This window comes from Psittacula echo (assembly GCF_963264785.1).
Source record: "Psittacula echo genome assembly, chromosome: 6".
Classification (NCBI taxonomy): domain Eukaryota; kingdom Metazoa; phylum Chordata; class Aves; order Psittaciformes; family Psittacidae; genus Psittacula; species Psittacula echo.
Genome location: NC_137743.1, coordinates 34507537 through 34525941, shown reverse-complemented (window position 1 = coordinate 34525941; position 18405 = coordinate 34507537). Strand labels below are relative to the sequence as shown.

General features: G+C 37.9%; 1 protein-coding gene across 8 annotated transcripts in view; it reads right to left on the bottom strand.

The window, feature by feature from the left end:
* Positions 1-516: 516 nt before the first annotated feature.
* R3HDM1 (R3H domain containing 1) overlaps positions 517-18405 on the bottom strand; it is a 56044-nt gene continuing 38155 nt past the window's right edge. For 4 of the 8 annotated variants that reach the window (XM_080621825.1, XM_080621829.1, XM_080621826.1 and 1 more), the window contains 11 exons: positions 18073-18333; positions 17443-17563; positions 12410-12564; positions 11720-11868; positions 9388-9491; positions 8833-9000; positions 5762-5931; positions 5419-5569; positions 3887-3969; positions 2997-3081; positions 517-1938 (listed from right to left, as the gene is read on the bottom strand). In XM_080621825.1, coding sequence (XP_080477951.1) covers positions 1574-1938; positions 2997-3081; positions 3887-3969; positions 5419-5569; positions 5762-5931; positions 8833-9000; positions 9388-9491; positions 11720-11868; positions 12410-12564; positions 17443-17563; positions 18073-18333 — 1812 coding nt within the window. In that variant the 3' untranslated portion in view covers positions 517-1573. Of the gene's footprint in view, positions 1939-2916; positions 3082-3886; positions 3970-5418; positions 5570-5761; positions 5932-8832; positions 9001-9387; positions 9492-11719; positions 11869-12409; positions 12565-17442; positions 17564-18072; positions 18334-18405 lie in introns of all 8 variants that reach the window. The other 4 variants (XM_080621828.1, XM_080621831.1, XM_080621832.1 and 1 more) reach the window with 2 other exon arrangements.

Here is an 18405-nt window from a genome sequence, read left to right as displayed (position 1 = left end):
GACTGACCTTGCCACTTCATGTTTGGTTGTTCAGGGACAAGATTTTTTGTATAAAAGATGAAAATTAATAATGGTTTAGGCACCTATATTCCTTACTTTTCCTCTGTAAAGTATGTTTTTAAACATAACATTTACCTTAAGTTTCTTCTTACAGAAGTTACAAATGCATCTTTTACAGAGCAATAGCCTTAAGAGAAGTAGTTGCTTGTCTACATAGCAAATCTGTGCCTGTGCTAGAAGTAAAAAACTAGGAGCAGCCCCTTATGATGTCTTATCAATTCCTCCCACTTTTTACTCATAGAGGGAAACATCTAAAAATGATGATGGGCAGGATAACGTAAATGAATGCATGAAGAAAAGGAACAGCAATAGTGGTTCTGTGAGAAGCTCTAGTACTTGTGTTGGTTTTAAGTTGTTATCTCACATTTGAAGGGATACAAACCATTAACGCGCTTATTCCCATTTCAGAAGGCTCCTAGAAGTTTAAACAAGTGCACTGGAAAAGTCTGTGTTTGTAAACATTTATTTTCTTGAACTGGAAAAGGCTTGCATCAGCACACATTGTACAGCCTTGCAAATTACACAAATTGAAAAAAGTTTGTTTCATATATGTGCAATGAATCTTTAATGTCCGGTGAGCATCTGCAAATGATGAAAACTTAAACCATTAAAAAGGTTTCCAGCACTTATCAAACACAGTTATCTTAGCATGAAAAGGAAGAGAAAGATATCCATACTGGTGGGAACACAAAGTGCAAACGTTTTGTCACTTGTGAAGATACATTTTAGTTTCTTCACACTTTTGCTAAAAAGAAGAAATATTAAAATGTGATTCAGTGAACATTCTTTTTAACCTATTCATATTCCCCTTTAAATAATTATTAAACTTGCTGGATCAGAAGCGAATCCTTCAAGGGTACAACCTACTTGTAATTTCTTTTGACATTGCTTGAATGAATCTCAAAAGAACATGACCATCTATAGAGTTAGTTGTTAAAATTTTATATATATCTTTTTTCTTGGAGCGGGGGGGGGAACCCTGAACAAAACCACAAGGGACAAAGGACAAAGAACAGGTTAACTTGAAGATTTGGGATAATTTGCTAGAAAAATGAGTGTAAGTCCTTGAAAATGGTTCTTTTCCCCTCCACCAATCCTCAGGTTCCTGCCTTGGAATGGACAGCTGTGTGCCAGTGTGAAAAGGGATTATAAAATACAAATCTGAATATGGATTTTTATGAATGTTTGCTGTACAATAGAACTTTGGATCTGATACAAGAATTCAAAAATATAAAACAAAACTACTATAAAAGTAGAGGGCATTTCAACAGCATTCCTTGTAGAAAGCTGCCTGTCTCCAAAATGATTCTTTGCTATTGTTTGGAATTAACTCTGTATTTTTTTTTCTTCATCTTGCTGGATCAGTGGGTTATTTATTCTTCAATGGCTAATGTCATACGACAGAATATCCCAGGAGTCTCTATGAAGAGAACAGAAGCCCCATGACATCGAGCCAATCAATGGAGAGGAGGACATGGATGTAGTAAAGGCTGAGTGTCCACTGATGTAACTGCTACTGAGAACTAGCCCTTTCCAGAACATGAGAGTCGTAGTGCTTCTTGCTTGTTCTCAGCCTGAACTTATTCACTGAGGTACTACTTTGTTTCTTCAATGCATTCTGAGCAGCTGACATTGTAGGGAACGTAGCTAGAACCGTGTATGTGGAAGCCAAGTCACTAGATTTGGATGACTCTGCATTCACACTACTGTCTCCGCTGCCACAGTAACGACGATGGTGCTGCTGCGCTTGTAGACACTGCGAATCCTTTATCCACCGAATCTTGGCACCAACTTTAAAAAGTTCTCCAAATAGTTTTTCTGCTTCCGTACGAGTTATGCCTTCTGGCAGTTCAGTAATTTCTAGAACTTTTCCCACAACTGAAACAGGAAAAACATTCAATCTAAATTGGTCATTGTACTTAATGATACAACAAACACAATGGAAAATGAGTTATTTCCTACTTGTATCTCCAGATGGCTGATACAAACACACAGACATTCCAGTTCTGCTATTCTGGAGAGCCTTTTGCTTTCACATTTAGCACTGCTTATAGTTACAAGCATACAAATTAAAGCTGAGAATACAAAGAGGGCCCTCAAAAGAAAGGGGGTGGAAAAATAAAATGATCACCTAGTTTTGCAGCAGGTTTGGAAACTCACTACAGCATCTCACTGGATTTGCCTGTTAATGCTTCATACATCACCCACCATGCTAACAAACTAGTCTGTCTGCTCTCAAAAAAAACCTCTCCCATCAGTTGTTGGAAAATGCCGATTTATCTGTAACTTTCTGCAGTGTTGACAATAGGTAACGCTTGCAACAAAAATTATTTCCAAGTAAAGATATGAAGATAGATGAGGTCAGGTTTTATTTGGATGACATCTTTACCAACTCCAAGGAGCTAATCTGTAGATTTCCCAATACATCCTCCAAATCCATATGCTTATTGGTATTAGAAGGAAAGAAACAAAAAAAAGTGAGAAAATGAAAAAGAAGGAAAAAAAGGAAAAGCAAAAATATAGGGAAAAGAAATAAGGCACAAACTATTTTGTGGTTTATGTCTGATTTCATATCTCAGGGAACTAAAAGGAAGCAGGGGTATGTATATTTAATATAACTACTTAATGTAACAAAATAGAACTTACATCCAGTAAACTGACCAACTTGCTTTTCGTTTTAGTACTGTCCAATCCTGATCTTCTCTTGTCTTTCTCCAGGCTTCATAACTACACTTTTCTCATTTAACCTCCCTCTTCCCCTCTCTCCAAATCAAGTCTTCCTCTCCCGCCTTATGTTTCCAGTGTTTGCCATGTCCATGTCTGTGCAATTACTCTTCATTCTGTCCCTTTTCTCACCTGTGCTTTTCTTGTTACATTCCCAGCCCATCACCATAATCCATTTTTCTGGAGAACTGTGTCAATCAGCAATTCTATACCTGGTTCTCCTGCACCAAGATCTGTTGAAGCAGCCTTCTTTGCTGGTTTCTTTCCCCTGTTTCCATGTCTGTTTCCAGGTTGACACTGGAAAGATTGACATAAATGATGTACTTTAATGACAAAGCACCAGGTTAGCTCAGTGAAAAACAGTGCAGAGGAATTTCTGGAAAATAACCTGTGCTACCATGGTACAGGAAAGATTTTAATAACCAGTTTCAGGCTTGGAGTTTAGAAATCCTGCAGTGAGGTACATTCAATCCTTGGCTTCAGAAGAAAGGAAGTAAATGGAGGAGGAAAAAAATCACCATAAATCTTCTTGGAAGAATGCACCTTTCCCTCCTCCCCCACCCCAATCCATCACACCTCCTGGCTGATCTTGGGTAGAACTGAGCAAGGTAGAGGTATGGAGTCTGTGTCTGTCCCAGAAGTTAAGGAGAGGGCAAAACTTTTTAGCTTTGCAAACACTATTATTTTTAGGTTTTTCTTATAAGAAACACACTCTTTGCTTAGGAATACTTACGTACATGGGGTTTTTGGGTTTTTTTGTTTTGTTGCTACTCAAATAAAAGAAAATCCTTTTAGCAAACGTTCTGTCTGTGATTTGTGGAACTGCTGGCAAAGTGCAGTTATAATCCATCTAAGTAATCCATAATCTATACTGTACCTACAGCTAAATTTCAGGAAAATGTTTCTCACTTTTTCTTCATATACTACAAACAAGAAGAATGGGAAGTATCAACACGAAACAGAATCATTACTGGAAAACAAGCACTTTCCACTCAATTACTCTGCTAATGCAGTAACTTATTCCCCATTCATAGTGGTTATAACGGCAGTCCTGATCCTCACCCCCTCCTCAGTGTTCCCAGGAGATTGTTCTCTGTAATACCTGTTCACTTGTTACTTGTCCTCGTAATAAAGATGGCGGATTGTACTGCAGGGGTTGGCCAAGCAATGGGTATCGGGCATCTCCTTAAAGAGAAAGATAATTAGAAGGGTTTTTCTGTTGCATGCAATTTTCCTCCAAGTTCCTCTTATGACACAGATCTTACACAGAAGAGAAAGTAGAATAATTATGCATAAAATAGAGTATTTGGCTAGGCTAACAAAACAAGGTCTGGCATGATTAAGTAAATCTGAGTCAGTCACGTACTGTTCAGAAGATGAAAAGGCACAAGCTTTCTAGCATGTAGGCATTACACTGGAAAATACACTAAAAGTTTTTCTTCATTGTAGTCTTACCTAAATCCTCTCATTTCAAAATGAGCTTAGTAAGGCTAAAGCTACTCTCAGTATACTAATTTAATCATTTCCATGGTTATATTAGAGCCAGGTGCATTCCTATTTGCTCCAATGATTCACATGAACAATGGAATAGAAGCTTTTAGTGGTCACAGAAGATTCAGGAAGTTGAGAGGTATGCTTTACAGCAGGCAGCCTGGAAGATTTACATCACTGGAATACAAAGCAATGACAAAGACTACAAAGCAGATAAGACAAGGACAGATGAATTAAGGTTTTCTTTGTGAATAAGCAAGAAGTACAGAACTTTCACTAAGCTTTGCTTTGAAGTAAATGTCTCTGTAAAACAGCCCCATTAATTTTGAGCTTTGGAACTACACAAGGAAATGTTTGCCTTGACAAAGTTTTTTGTTTGCATAATTTTTTTAAATGTTATCACCTATCACATCTCAATGAAAACTCCCCATTTTCAGCTTTTCTCTTAACATGGCAGCAGAGGACTGAAATTCTATAGGGAATTTTTTCTGTCTTTGGGTGGGTACTATCTGAAATACTAACTGAAGCAGCAACAGTACTGACTAGGTGCTCTAGTCCATCGTGCTGGTTATTCTACAGAGGAATGAAGAATTCTCGCTTATGCAGTGGCTTGACTTAATACAGCATCAACCAGTATGTGAGTCTGGCAGAACATTCAATCTCAACATCACATTTCTGTATCACTTCCCCCAAAAGATACTATGTTCACCTAATGTATTAAGGTCAGCTAGTCCCACATTACTTACAGTCGTAGCTTTCAAACAATATCCTTTCTGATAGTGTGTGTTGTTCTTGATTTATGGTTAAAACTTAAAGCTAAATTATATCAAAACTTTATTCATATTTTCATGCTGAAATCGGAATTTCACTTAAGAGAAAGCTAGTGGGTTATAAAAGCTCTCACAATAACAAGATGATCAAAAGCTGTTGAAAATACAGGGAATGGTATCCGTGTAGAGAGACAAGGTGAAATTTTACATAATGCTTTAATGGATAATTCTGATGATCCTGCTCCAATAGTATTAGTACCAAAGTGAGCCACTGTTTATCAGAAAATCCTCATATAACCTGTATTTGAAAACATTCAAGTAAAAACAAAACAAAACAAAACATACCCAACAACAAACCAAACATAAAATGTACCTTGTCCAGGGACAAAAGGTCTAGAAAACTGGGGCACAATAGAAAGAGGTGTTAATGTGGGACGGATGTTCTTCATGTTTGACAGCTGAACTGGTGCTGGTGATTGGGCCGGTGAGGTGACAGGACTACCTAGTTGAGGACTATGCTGCAACTGGAATAAACAGCAAGTTAGTGTTTTAAACAATCTAAACACCTACAGCACTCAATGACTGAAGTCAAGTTAAAATCGCTAACAGTTAGAATCTTAAGTATTATCAGAGAAGATTTTTTATTCCTCTAAAAGAACTTGAGGGGAATATGCAAATTTTAAGTCATCCTGGAAAACAAAACCAAACCATCATACCTGTGCAGCACTGTCTAAAGTGCTAAGGTCTGTGGACTTCTGCCCCCTTTGATGATCACAGTAGTATTTATTCTGTTTCCATGGTGGAGGGGAATGGTTCCGAGGCTGAGGATTGTTAGGTATATTTAGCTGCATCATTACTACTCCTCCACCTGGTGGTGGTGCTACTGCTACAAAGACAAGAAATAAGTAGGATACAGTTAGTTCATACTTTTTAATTGTCATTTTGGCAGACTAACATGCCAATATAACATTTTGGTGAAATAACATGAAACCACTGAAACTCATTATTGAGACTGTTTAAAGAAATTATTCCATTTAATAGTAATTATTTCACATTCACTGTAGCTGCTGCCAGAGCAATGAGTTGAAGAACATGTGATATTAAGCATAAATATGCTTTATTTAAAAATAGAAGTCACCTAATTAGTTTTACATGATACACAGCAACATTGACTCAAACTGTTTTCTCTGATCGGATGGCATACTTTGGAAAGACATGGAATCAATCTGTAGTCTGAGGCAAAACTTCCTTCAGTTACAAGTGTATATAGGAGCATTTTTCTGGGCAGAGACTGCAAATAGATCCCCACATCCTGTACCACTGAAAGTCTTGTGGCTACAGAAACACTGAAGTCATGGGAGAACACCTAAACAGCCAACACTGTTCTGTAACATTTCACACAAGGGGTTGTGATGACAGGCTGCCTGAGAGGAGTTGTTTTCCCACTTTGACCTGGTGCTGTCTCAGGTAATTTATGTAACATCCTATTTACTTGTAAATGGTTGTTAGCCATTTCCTTCTCTCCTCTATTCACTGTTTACAGTATTTCTCGGAAACCATGATTAAACGCATGCTTTAAATATCATTTAATCATCCACCTTTACAGAGGGAGTCTACACTCTTCTCTATTTACTACCAACATCGTAGCATCAGTTAAGAGCAGTCAGATACAGCTTATAAAATGCATTCATCTTGCTTTTTTTTTTTTTTTTAATTTTATTTTAAATGGGCTGTTTTCACTACCTCGTGGCTCCACAAAAAGCAACAGACTCCTTCGAGAAGCAAACCAAACAATGGAGAATAATGAACTCATTAAAACTACGCTAGCATTTGTAAATTGTATCCTGAAATATTTACTATATTGATACTTAGACTAGCAATGTTTTGACATCTGTACTTTCCTTTGAATGGCAAAAAGTTCTAACCGTGTGTTTCAGATTGAAATGGAAGCATCAGATATATGGCTAAGTTTAACAGAAGGTGTAAACAGAAGAATCCCTCGTTGAGCCACATTGCAAATACTTCCATTTTGTTACATGACAAAATAAAATATGACTCTGTTTTATGGATATCTTCTACATAATGAGAATAATACAGAACACAACAGCTTCCAAGTGGCAAAGCCACAAATTTATGTAATCCCTGTATGTAAACCTGAGATATATCAAACATCTATATACACATACGTTTTAAAAAAGAAAACTGGTTTCATTTTAATATTTTATGCATGCATTTCTAATCATTATTAATTATATTAGTTTACATCTTACTGGTTTATACTATTACAGTATTTTATTCTGCAGCACTCTAGCATACTCTTTTGAATTATCTCTGTTCTGAGAACTGTGCACCCAATAAAACCATGCTTTTCTTTCAAAACCACCTACAGCACCATTTCTAAACAAGTACCACAATCTGAAAATGCTATTTAAACTGCAAAAGAAAGCTTTGTACATCCAGAAAAAAAAGTTCTTTCTACTACTTCTAGTTCCACAGCATCACTAAATTAAAATAAATGCAAATCCCTTCCTAAAGAAGCATCCCAACAAAATAGTGTCATAGAATGCCTAAGTCAGTTTGCAGACACTATCTCCTGTCAAAACCTACAAGGGAAGTACAGCAGAAACCTTTGAAAGGTTTCCCAGATTTAGTGTCTGCCTTTTCCATATGAAAAGAAACACAACTCTGCTGCGTGTCAGTGTATGTCCTCATCTCAGTGGCTTTGATTCATCATCTCAGTATCACATACTGAAAAGCATGCTTTTCTTTTTTCTCTCAGAATTTGTTCTCCCTCTGTTTTAAAGGGCTTCCCCCTTCCCCAAACCTCTTTAAATCAGAGTTTAGCAGGTTTGAGCAACGCCTTCAGACTCCTAAAACCAGCACTTCCAGGACAGATTAGGAGCATAGAAGAACAAACTAGTGTGGGATCAATTTTAGGCACCTTGAAATGAGAGTCTTCCAGAATTAAAGCCAAACAAACTTGAAGCAAAATGGGAACAAAACCAAACCTGCCCATGAACTCTAATACACTGCTAATCCAGCTGTCTTGCCACTTAACTACATGTTATTTGTTTACTAATAAAGAGGGTCTAAAAATATTTTAAGATAAATGTTTATTATAAACACCACATGTAGGTCACTGACCTCAGGTTGTTTGTTGCTTGCTTGCTTGCAAAATACTGAGGTAGCAGTATTTGAGATTACTCCTTTTCAGCCAACGAAATCTTTAACATACCAAATTCCCTATTAGGAAAATACGGACTGTACCACTATGATCACAGGATTGTTCTCTAACCTCTTGTTTGGAAGCTAACCTGAGTGCTCTTAATTTCCTAACCCATCTATAAATTTTTATAGCTGGAAATTCAGAGGTTTTAAGTGTTTGGATATTAACACAAATATTTCATGAATATGACAAAGCTCTGTGTCACCGCTGTTTTCACATGCCATTGAGGCTGCTATTTATACACCTTTAGAAATTACCCAAACATTTTGTAGATCTAAACATTCCAAACCTGATTTAGATGCTTCTCCTAAGTGACACTTATCTGCTGAAGGCTGCCTCCAGGCTGCCCTCATGAAGTTGGCTGTTGTTTCAATTAAGTTCTAAGTTGTCATTTGAAAAGTTACAATAACAGCAATTCAGCTGAAGAATTATAAAAAAAAGTATTTGCAGAGATGGCACTGAAGTTGCAGTTGTTCTAGCAGTTAGCCATGAAATCAATCTGATAATTTACAACAGATTTCCAGAGAGAATGCCTCAGATTAAAATCCCAATAAAATATACCTTTTATTGGCTGCATGATGGAAAGACCAGTGGGCGAACTTTTATATGATGAGGGTGGAGACACTATGCTGTAGTGCACAATGGAAGCAGCCTGTTGCGGCTTTGACTTTGATGAAGGTGGCAATAATGTAGGAGGTGATGGCTTCTGACTTGAATGGTTGCTATAAACTATGAAAGTAAAAGCAGTAAATAAGGCTACCATAGGAACAAAACCAAAATGCCCCACACAGCTTTGGGGTATTTAATTTAGCTTTTCAGCAGGTCAAAAAGATACCTCTCCTCTATCCAAACGCAAAACACAGTTTTCACCCTGCTCCTATCCCATTAAGTGAAATACAAAATCCGTCTTGAGTAGAAGAGCTTAGCATGCTGCTTCCAAAATGTACCTTGCTCATTCTATCAAATGTAAACCCAAATCTCAAAATTTTCAGACCCTTGTAGCTCTTCAGGAAAACATGGAAGCCATTCTGCTGACAGTGTATAGTCCCCTGTCTGTCTCAACTCACAAGCTACACATTTTCAAAGTCTTTCAATAAAAAACTTTATTCCCCCAACCTGCACACTGCTGTCCTTGAAGCTGCTGTGAGCTGCATGGTGATGATGTTCTAGGAAACTGTATCTGCTCTGATCCAGGAGGCTGCAAATATCCTACTGATGAACTGTAACAGTAATAATAAAAAAAGAGCATGAATAGTAGGCATTTGTGCTACACATTTATTTAATAACGACTGCATTTGCTATCTAGATTGAGATGTTAATTTTAGAATCAGTAATATTCCCACCTACCACCAAATCCACTCATTCTTCAGAAGCCTGAAGTTTCACATCTCTTCCTTGGCAAAAAACCTATAGCCTGCACACATTAAGAGGCTCTACTGATTCACCTATTTTGATACACTGTTTTTATATCAGTATTGCTATATGGGTATAAAGACATGCAGAACAATAATAAAACAACAATTTGTTGTCTTGCCCAGTTAGCCAGAATTAGGTCTCAGTTAAATGATCACCACAGAACCTGCCATGAGGATTCTGGATGGAGCTGGAGCCTGGTCCCATGCAGCTGAGCCAGCTTGTTCAGGACACCAAAGGAGCACACTTCTGCTTCAGTGTAAGGTAATGCTGCTTAAAGAGATGATTGCTTTTCTGTGGCTTTTCCAAACAAGACATGGGAGAAACCAGCTTTCATTTGTTTGTAATATGTAGGAAAAGGATAACTTTAAAAGTTTGTTTATGCCAGGTATTTTTCAGGGCGTTCACAGGAATTCACCGGGTAAGTAACAGATACAGGCAAGTTCTATCATACCACTAACTGATCATAACTGCCAGAGCCAGAATATCAGGTTGGTGGACCACAATCAGAATGGTGCCTATAGAATCTTGTACTTAATTTCTGTACTATAGATAAAGTAAATATTCAGAGGGAATGAGAAAAAAAAATATTTTATTACTTCAAATTGTGGAAAAAAATTAGGTGTAATGCTGTTGGATTTACCATTTTTACCTACATTGTCACAAGAAGTTTGTTCCATCCTTTGGGCCACAGTTCAATTACATAATATTAAAGACTCACATCCACTAAAGCAGGCAAAACTAAGTGAAAACTTAACCAAGGTTTGTATCTGCATGGGATATATGCTCTCACACAGCTGCTCCTCTATCTACTGATTACAGTTTTCAGTAGTGACCTGAAGGTGAGAGACTACCCAGTTCCTGCAGAACAGTACTCTGCCTTCCTTGCCAAAGTGCTGCAACATAACCATTATGATAAAAGCAAGATGCTGTCATTAGTTGCTAGTCTGCTCTTAATTCCTAACAAATGTTTCCCTGTTCAAAACAGAGGGACATTTAAATGATGCAAAAGATGATCAAGTACCAGAACTTACTTCAAAAAAAGTCTGGGATTATGCCTACCTATGACTTCATTGAACGTCAAGTATAACTACAGAAGAAAAGAATAAGAAAGAACCTTCAGACACAAAAGAATTCAGGTTTCAGTAGATGAAGCCATGCATCAATAACACAAATACTACTTATGTCTCTGCACTCACAAAAGGATGAAGCAAGCTTCATACTGTTGCTGCTTGTTTAAAAGCTGCAGAATATTTTTAAACAATGCACATAAGTAAAAAAATAAAGAAAAATTTGTAATAAGCATTAACTATAATGAATTCCCGCCCATCTCACAAATACTCAGATTGTGCTGGGGACACAGCTGCATACACAGGGAGATCTGCACATGTAGACCAGGACACCAAGATAGGTTAAAAAAAAAGACAAAAGAAAACCCCAGAAGTTACTTATCAAACAAAAGCTGAGCACACGAAAAAGTTCCTACACTTGTTTCATAGCCAGCTTTATGCCAGCAGTCCTTGCTAGGAACAGAGGAAGTAAGTTAAGTCCAGGAAGAAGGGAGAGGTGCAGGGAAGGTGTTTTAAGGTTAGGTTTTCTTTCTCAGGATCTTGCTGTGATTTAATTTCATAATAAATTAATTTCTCCAAGTCAAGTCTGGTTTGCCCATGACAATAACTGGTGAGCGATCTCTCCCTGTCCATATCTCAAACCACAGTCTTTTGTTTTATCTTCTCTCCTCTGTCCAGCTGAAAAGGGCAGTGATAAAGCGGCTTTGGTGGGCACCTATCATCCAGCCAGAGTCAGTCCTCCATAGGAAACAACTTTTCCTGACTAACAGGTATGTCCCAATTAAAGCAGTACTGGTTATTTTAGTTAATTGCATAAGAGCAAAACTAAATAGGTAATAAAGTGTCCATAAGTCTGCCTTTACAATGCCTTTAAATATATGCAGTACTATAGTGTAATAACTGTTAGTTATTACTAGGCAATTAAGCCTATTTTTTGAGAAATCAAATAGCCAAGTTAAACTCACCTTAAATTATTCTGTTGACTTGATGGAATAACACTATAGTAAACTGGCATTCCTGTTGCAGGCAATCCTTGACTTGACTGACTGGGAATTATAACAGGCTGTTGATATGTCTGCTGTGGGACTGCTTGAGAACCTTGAGGCACCGAAACCTACAATTGAGAACACATTAACATTTTCTTCTGCAGAGAGTGCTTTTTGCTGCCTCCTGTCCACCACCTAGTTTATATAAGAATTAAAAACAAACAAACAAACCAAAGCCAGAAACTGAAACATCTGCTGGAGTTCTCTAAATCCAGAAGACTAGCGATAACAGTAGTTGAAAGGATAGTGCTTTATTAAAGAAAAATGATGTTATCGTCTTTCCCCAGAAATTAAGTGTTGATTCTGAGGGACTCCATCAATTAACAAAAGAGATCTTCTGTACAACAGAAAGCAGGGTGGTGGGGACTGAAATCATTCTTCGCCATCCTCCGAATCGTACACACAGCACTTGGTTCTTAACAGGACTAGAACTTGTACGCTTGCAACAGATTTTCTTCTCACTTCAATTGTGGCATGTTTTGTTTGTTTGGTTTTGTCACCTCTGACACCTACTTGCAGCTTTCTACCACTGACAAAGCAAAGCACTTGAAAAAAAATAAAGAATCACTCAAACACACAGAAAAGTGATTAGAAAGTTAAATGACCCACCTGGTAAGATGGCACTGAAGGATATGGAACAATCACACCTTGAATTTGATTCCCAACGCTGTTGTGTTGGCCACTGACTAGATTTTGATTCTGAGACTGCTGAACTCCAACTAAACCCTGGTAGTTTTGCTGCTGGTTGGGCAGGATCTGGTAACCTGAAATTATACATTTATATCTTACTATGAAATAATGATCATATTTTATACACAGTTGCCTATGTGAAAATATATGTGTAGCTTTTCCCAATGGGTTTTTAAATCTGGCTTATCATGCATATAAAAAGGAGCCAACACTAACTTTAACAGATTTACTCATTTGGATCCAGTATGAAACATTGTACATACTATCTGCAATGCTGCTTTCACATGCTTGCAATATTTATTTACACTCTACGTGAGTTACATGCATTAACACCTTGATTTGATAAGTGAAGGCTGAAAGCATTTGAGAAAAGCATGCTAGATAATATCACAGCCAACAGATTGTCTGTTATGATAAACAAGGCCATTCTAGGAACTTTATAGCTTTGAAATTCTAGTAATGCTAAATTCTCCCAGTACCTCAGGTGCCCTATGGATAAGAGCATCTTGACTATGATTCAAAATTGAATTGTACTTCAACAAAATTTGTGTAAGGCATGTGGGCAAATATTTTGTAGAAGGGCATTTTCTACTGAAATCCGTAATGCCGAAAACAACTGGCAACTTAGAAAAACCTTCCATGTAAAAGCCATGTTTGTATACAGTGGAAGCCATGTTATATTCAGAGTTATCTTGGGGAAAAGAAGATTTTCATGTTCACTCCTCTGCAGTGCCTCTACAACTATTTATTATTGTTTAAACTGCTATCTTTCAAAAATGGCCTAAAAAAAAAAAATCCCCCAAGCTCCCCCAAAACCAGAACAAAATCCCCCTCAAACCAAGCACGCTGGATGGGGCTTTGAGCAACCTGGTCTAGTGGAAGGTGTCCCTGCCCATGGCAGAGGGTTGGAACGGAATGATCTTTATGTTCCCTTAAAGCCTAAGCCATTCTATGATTCTGTGAGTAACCCCCCCCCCCAAGCCCCATAAGCATATAGTAGACAATTGCTACCATGATCAAACACATGCAGAACACAAGTAAAATTCCTTCTGTCACATTCTGTTATACAGGTATGCACTACTTACCACATCAGCCAAAACCCATAACTACCAGTGTTTCTGAGACAAAGCCAGTTACTGCTCCAGAATAACAGAACTTGGCTTGTCAAGATGCACTGACAGCACTAAGAGTCTGTTTTTGAATTGAACACATTCACATTCTACTGACCTTGACATTCCCCATGCTCCCTACCTGGGTGTGGATCTATAATACAGCAAATCTAACTGCAAAAACTCACTTGGATTTTTTTCTTTTTTTAAACTGTGTTTAAGAAATGGCGCGTTCTATTTTGAAAATTAGTCAGTTAACACAAAACACATTTTTGTAAACAAACCCCAGCAGCGTTCATTGATGACATATGTACAGGGTACAGTGAACATTGTGAACTGACAGTTTCAGCTGGCTGTCTTTATAGAAAGAGCAACAATGAAGACTTAAAGACTGTTAATATAATCAAATACTGTTTCAGAATATGAAAGGGAAGAAGGTTCAATTTGTTAAAACCAAGAGAGGTATTCATTAGAAACACATACCACACTATAAATATTTTCAGAGTACTAAAAAGAACTTCAAAAAACAGTGCATGCTTCAATTGGGAATACTAATTAGAATTTCTAAGAACTCTTCAGTATAAACTATGCACAAAAATCCACCTCATCTGTAATAAATAAAAAGCTTTGTTACAAACTGATCTATGGCACCTAAAACGCAGCAGAATGTGAAGCTGCAGTAGATGACATCCAATCAATACAGTTGCAAACTAAACCCCTCATTTCCCAGAAATTGCAATGTAGCTGTGAATATTTTTCAGCTTTTTCTGGCACTTCCAGAGACAGACATGATCAATTTTGCAAGCAGAGGCAACTGGAACAATATAAACTGCCTGCCAAGAAGGTTCCCCACAGTGTTCCAAAGAATGCTCTGTTTTTAGCTTCACAATTTCACCTCTGCCTAGAGAGTGGTCTGACAGAACTTCAGCACTCAGCAGAAAACCCACACCTGCCATAGCAGATTGTCTCATTACACAGAAAAAAGCTGAAACAGGAGATAAAAGAGGCATGTTTCTTAATATTTACACAATTAAAAAGAAATCACTGTTCACAGAAGTTCACTTACTGAATACAGAAATACATTTTCTGAAGAACACATTAAGAGTGAGAAACAGCCTTTATTCGAGAACAGAAGAGCAAGTACAATTACTTGGTTGACAAGCTGTGAGTGTAGCTTGACTACAACTAATGCAACTACAGCTGTTATTACAACTGTAATAGTTTTATCACGGGCTGTTGTGAAGCAGAAACCAGCTGTACTTCAGCTGATGTTCTTACAGTAATTGTAGTTCAGACAAAATTTTTAATGAGCCTGTAATTAGGTCTCATGGTAACTGGACCTTCATTATCATGGCAATCAGAAATGCCTTTTTTTTAAGGAGAGTTTTCTTCTCCCAGCATCTTTTGGGCAACCAAAGCATTCTTATTAAAAGTTAACACCCCCCCCCCAGATATTTCACCTGAAACCCCTTTAAAAAGGAAGCCAGGAAGCAGCTGAAAAAGAGACCGGTTCACTGTGAGAAATGTAAACCTCTCAGACAGTGTTACGGCCCCGAATCCAACAGCTCATAAATAGTCAGGCCAGTCCATAATATTAAACCCCAAAGTGGCCTCAGTTGCCATGCTCTCAGAAGTGGTCATCTTTTAGCTTAACTGGTGTTTGGAGAGTTGTTTCATAGTTAGTGACCAGTATGTAAGATGAATAAACCCCATGGCTTTTATGTAATACATGATTTGTTAATTCTTATTTTTGACCAGACACCTTGCTGTATTAGCCAAGGAACTGCCTTTTCTCTCAAAAACAGACGTTGCCAGTAAACATCAACCATTTTGGATGTAGCTTTGTGTCAACCTAATACAAATATTTACTATTTAAAATAAATATACGAGAGAGAATTTCAAAATACACCATCTCATGAACAGCTCACAGATCAGAAAACATGATGTGGAACCCTCCATTGCAAGAATGCTGATTCAAATTTGTCTATAAAGCAGTAAATAAGAGCCAGCAATGGCTAGACAGCAATTTGGAGATAGCAGTCGCTAGTAAAATACTTCTCTCTACCACTAATGCTAGTAAATACCAAATAATCAAACAGGATTGAATGGAATTATTGGCTGGACCATCCCTTCACTACTAAAATGTAATCCTTTGATGTCGAAGCAGTAAAGTCTGCACAGCTTTCTTACTGTATTTCTTCTAGGATACAGAGGGAGATTTTCACTCCTGATGCTTTTCATCCTGTCCACATTACAGGCAGTGAAATTCAGTTAAAATGTAAAGAGCGAAAAACATACAAGAAAGAAATTGACTTAACAGCAACTGATTCCTCCCTTTGCATCTTGGTGCTGATGCACCCAGACCCCATGCTATTACTTCACGTTGTTTTAGTTAGCTCCATATGTACACTAGGTTCTCTCTGATGTAGAGAGTGTGTGTGCTATTTGCTAGGGTGTAAATGGGGAAGTAACTCCAGCTGAGCCTCAGACTTTCTGCTACTAGGTAGTCTAGGTATTAAAAATTCAGAGGGAGGAAAGCAGGCTGTATAATACAGCTGGATAATCTTTAACACCAGTGGACAGAACAAATCACAAAAGAAGAGTGATTTGTTTTCCTTCAAAAAAAGGTCAATATGCTTTCGCTTCTGTAGAGTGAGAAGCAGTGATCTGTTTTGCAGTAAGCAGGTACTAACAGTATTTTAAAGTGATCTGACAACCCTGCCACAAGTGGGCATCACATTTTGATGATTCTGCAATGAAATCATCCCATGTACATTTGTGAACTGAACCATGAATAGCAACTTCAAGCATCACTGCTATTGGAGCACTTCCTAGAATTGCAGAAGAGGGAGCCATCCCTCTCACAGCCTACTCAATAGAAGAGCTATAAAGAAATCCAGTTAACCTTTGTAAAAGCTGATCTTTCATCCTATTTCTGTGGAGCAACACAGGAGCAGGGCAAGAAACTCAAAACCTCTTCTTTCTGAAGGAAACTCAAAAGGACACCAAGTCTAACAAACTCAACTAAGACATGTTATAAAAGTGGATTTTTAAGGATCTCTGCCTTCAAGCATCACCAGTTAACTGCTGAAAGTTTTGACTGTGAGTCAGAAGTAAATCTGTTTCAGGAACTTCTCTTACTGGGGAGGTCACAATGATATTTTTAAGTACAGATTATCAGAATGATGGTAGCTACAGTTACAATTTGTAAGGAAAGGACAATAGGAAAGAAAGATGACAAAAATACAGCCTGGTAAAATCCCTAGAAAGGTAACTCAGAAACAACTGTAAAGTCTTCAGTAAAAATAGGAGGAGCAGAAAGCTAGTTCTGACCACCTAAGTCTCATTATATATTCTATTCAATACCCAGATACCTTTAACCATAGGACAGGAAAGACAAATTAAAACTGTTGTCGCTAGTATCTTCTGCACAGTGCTCTTTTCATGCCACAACATCTAAAATTAGTATCTTTTGTTTACATCTTTCAGTTAAGCTACATATCTACAATGTTACATCATTTAAAGGTACTAATTCATCCAACTTTGTAAGTTACTAAAAAGTTAATTACTAGGTTACAAGCTTTTGAATTACTCAGTCCTAAACTTAAAAAAAATGACCCTATAACTGAAGTTACAGCACTAGCCACTCACAGTAATGGCTTAAATCTCAAGTTTCATGAACAACCAACTCAAGTTTTCCCACCTTAGGTTAGTTACATTTTGTATCCCATATCTGAACTTCTGCTTTATCTGAAATTTTACAGCAAAATAAGTTTAACAAGCAAAACCAGGATAAAACACACATGACACGTTCCTACAAAATGCTGAAAGAGTTCAACAAACCTGTCTGCTGTCCTGGCTGTGCCAATGGTTGGTTTTGCTGCGTGTTGTAATGGACAGAAACAGGTCGGTATTGTTGACTGGAGTGCGGATACTGATTGGGGGTACAATAGCAAGCTGGCATCTAAACCAAACAACAAATAAAGAGATTCACTACCTGCAAGCTTATAGAAGGTAGGTGTCTAAATGCAAAACCAGTCACATGATAAAAGACACAAGACTTACTAAAAGGTGTGATAATGTTGAACAGTTTACAATTAAAAATACTTATACTAGATAAATTCCCTCTTTCAACACTTGACTTCTGCTTTCACTGTAGAAGTGACAATTCCCAATTTCCATAAAGACACATCTAGAAAACTATGCAGAACATAGTTTTATGCACTTTTATAACATAGAGTTTTACCAGTCAGACGTAAAACAGGAAAACCCCGGTGATTATTGTTCCTCAAGTAAATTGAAGTCTTTCATTTCAAAGCAGATAAGCCAGAAAAACCCCCCTCAACCCCAGAATAAATGCATACAGCTGCAATGTAACAGGGGGCCCCACACCATATGAAAAGCTCATTAATAAAGGAGCATGATCCATTTTTAAACACAGCTTTTGGGAGGATGGAAACGGGGCCACTGTACCTGTGGCACAGGTTGCTGCATATATCCCTGCTGTGGGAGTACTTGCTGGTTGACAGCGTGGCTAGATGTCGGGTAGCCTGGAGCAGAAACCGGCTGGCCAGAGGGTGGTGGAGGCGGAGCAGCTGCGATGATATAACCAGACTGCTGTGGGGGCTGGAGGACTACAGTGGACTGGAACATAGCAGTATGAGGTTCAGCTGGATCAGCGGGTGGCTGGCGGGCAAGACTCATATGGCTGAATTGTGATCCTAGGTTGTCTTGCTGTAATAGAAAAGAGAAATTACATTCATAGGTGTACATTCGGGGAGGGGGAAGGAGGGAAAGCCAGTAACT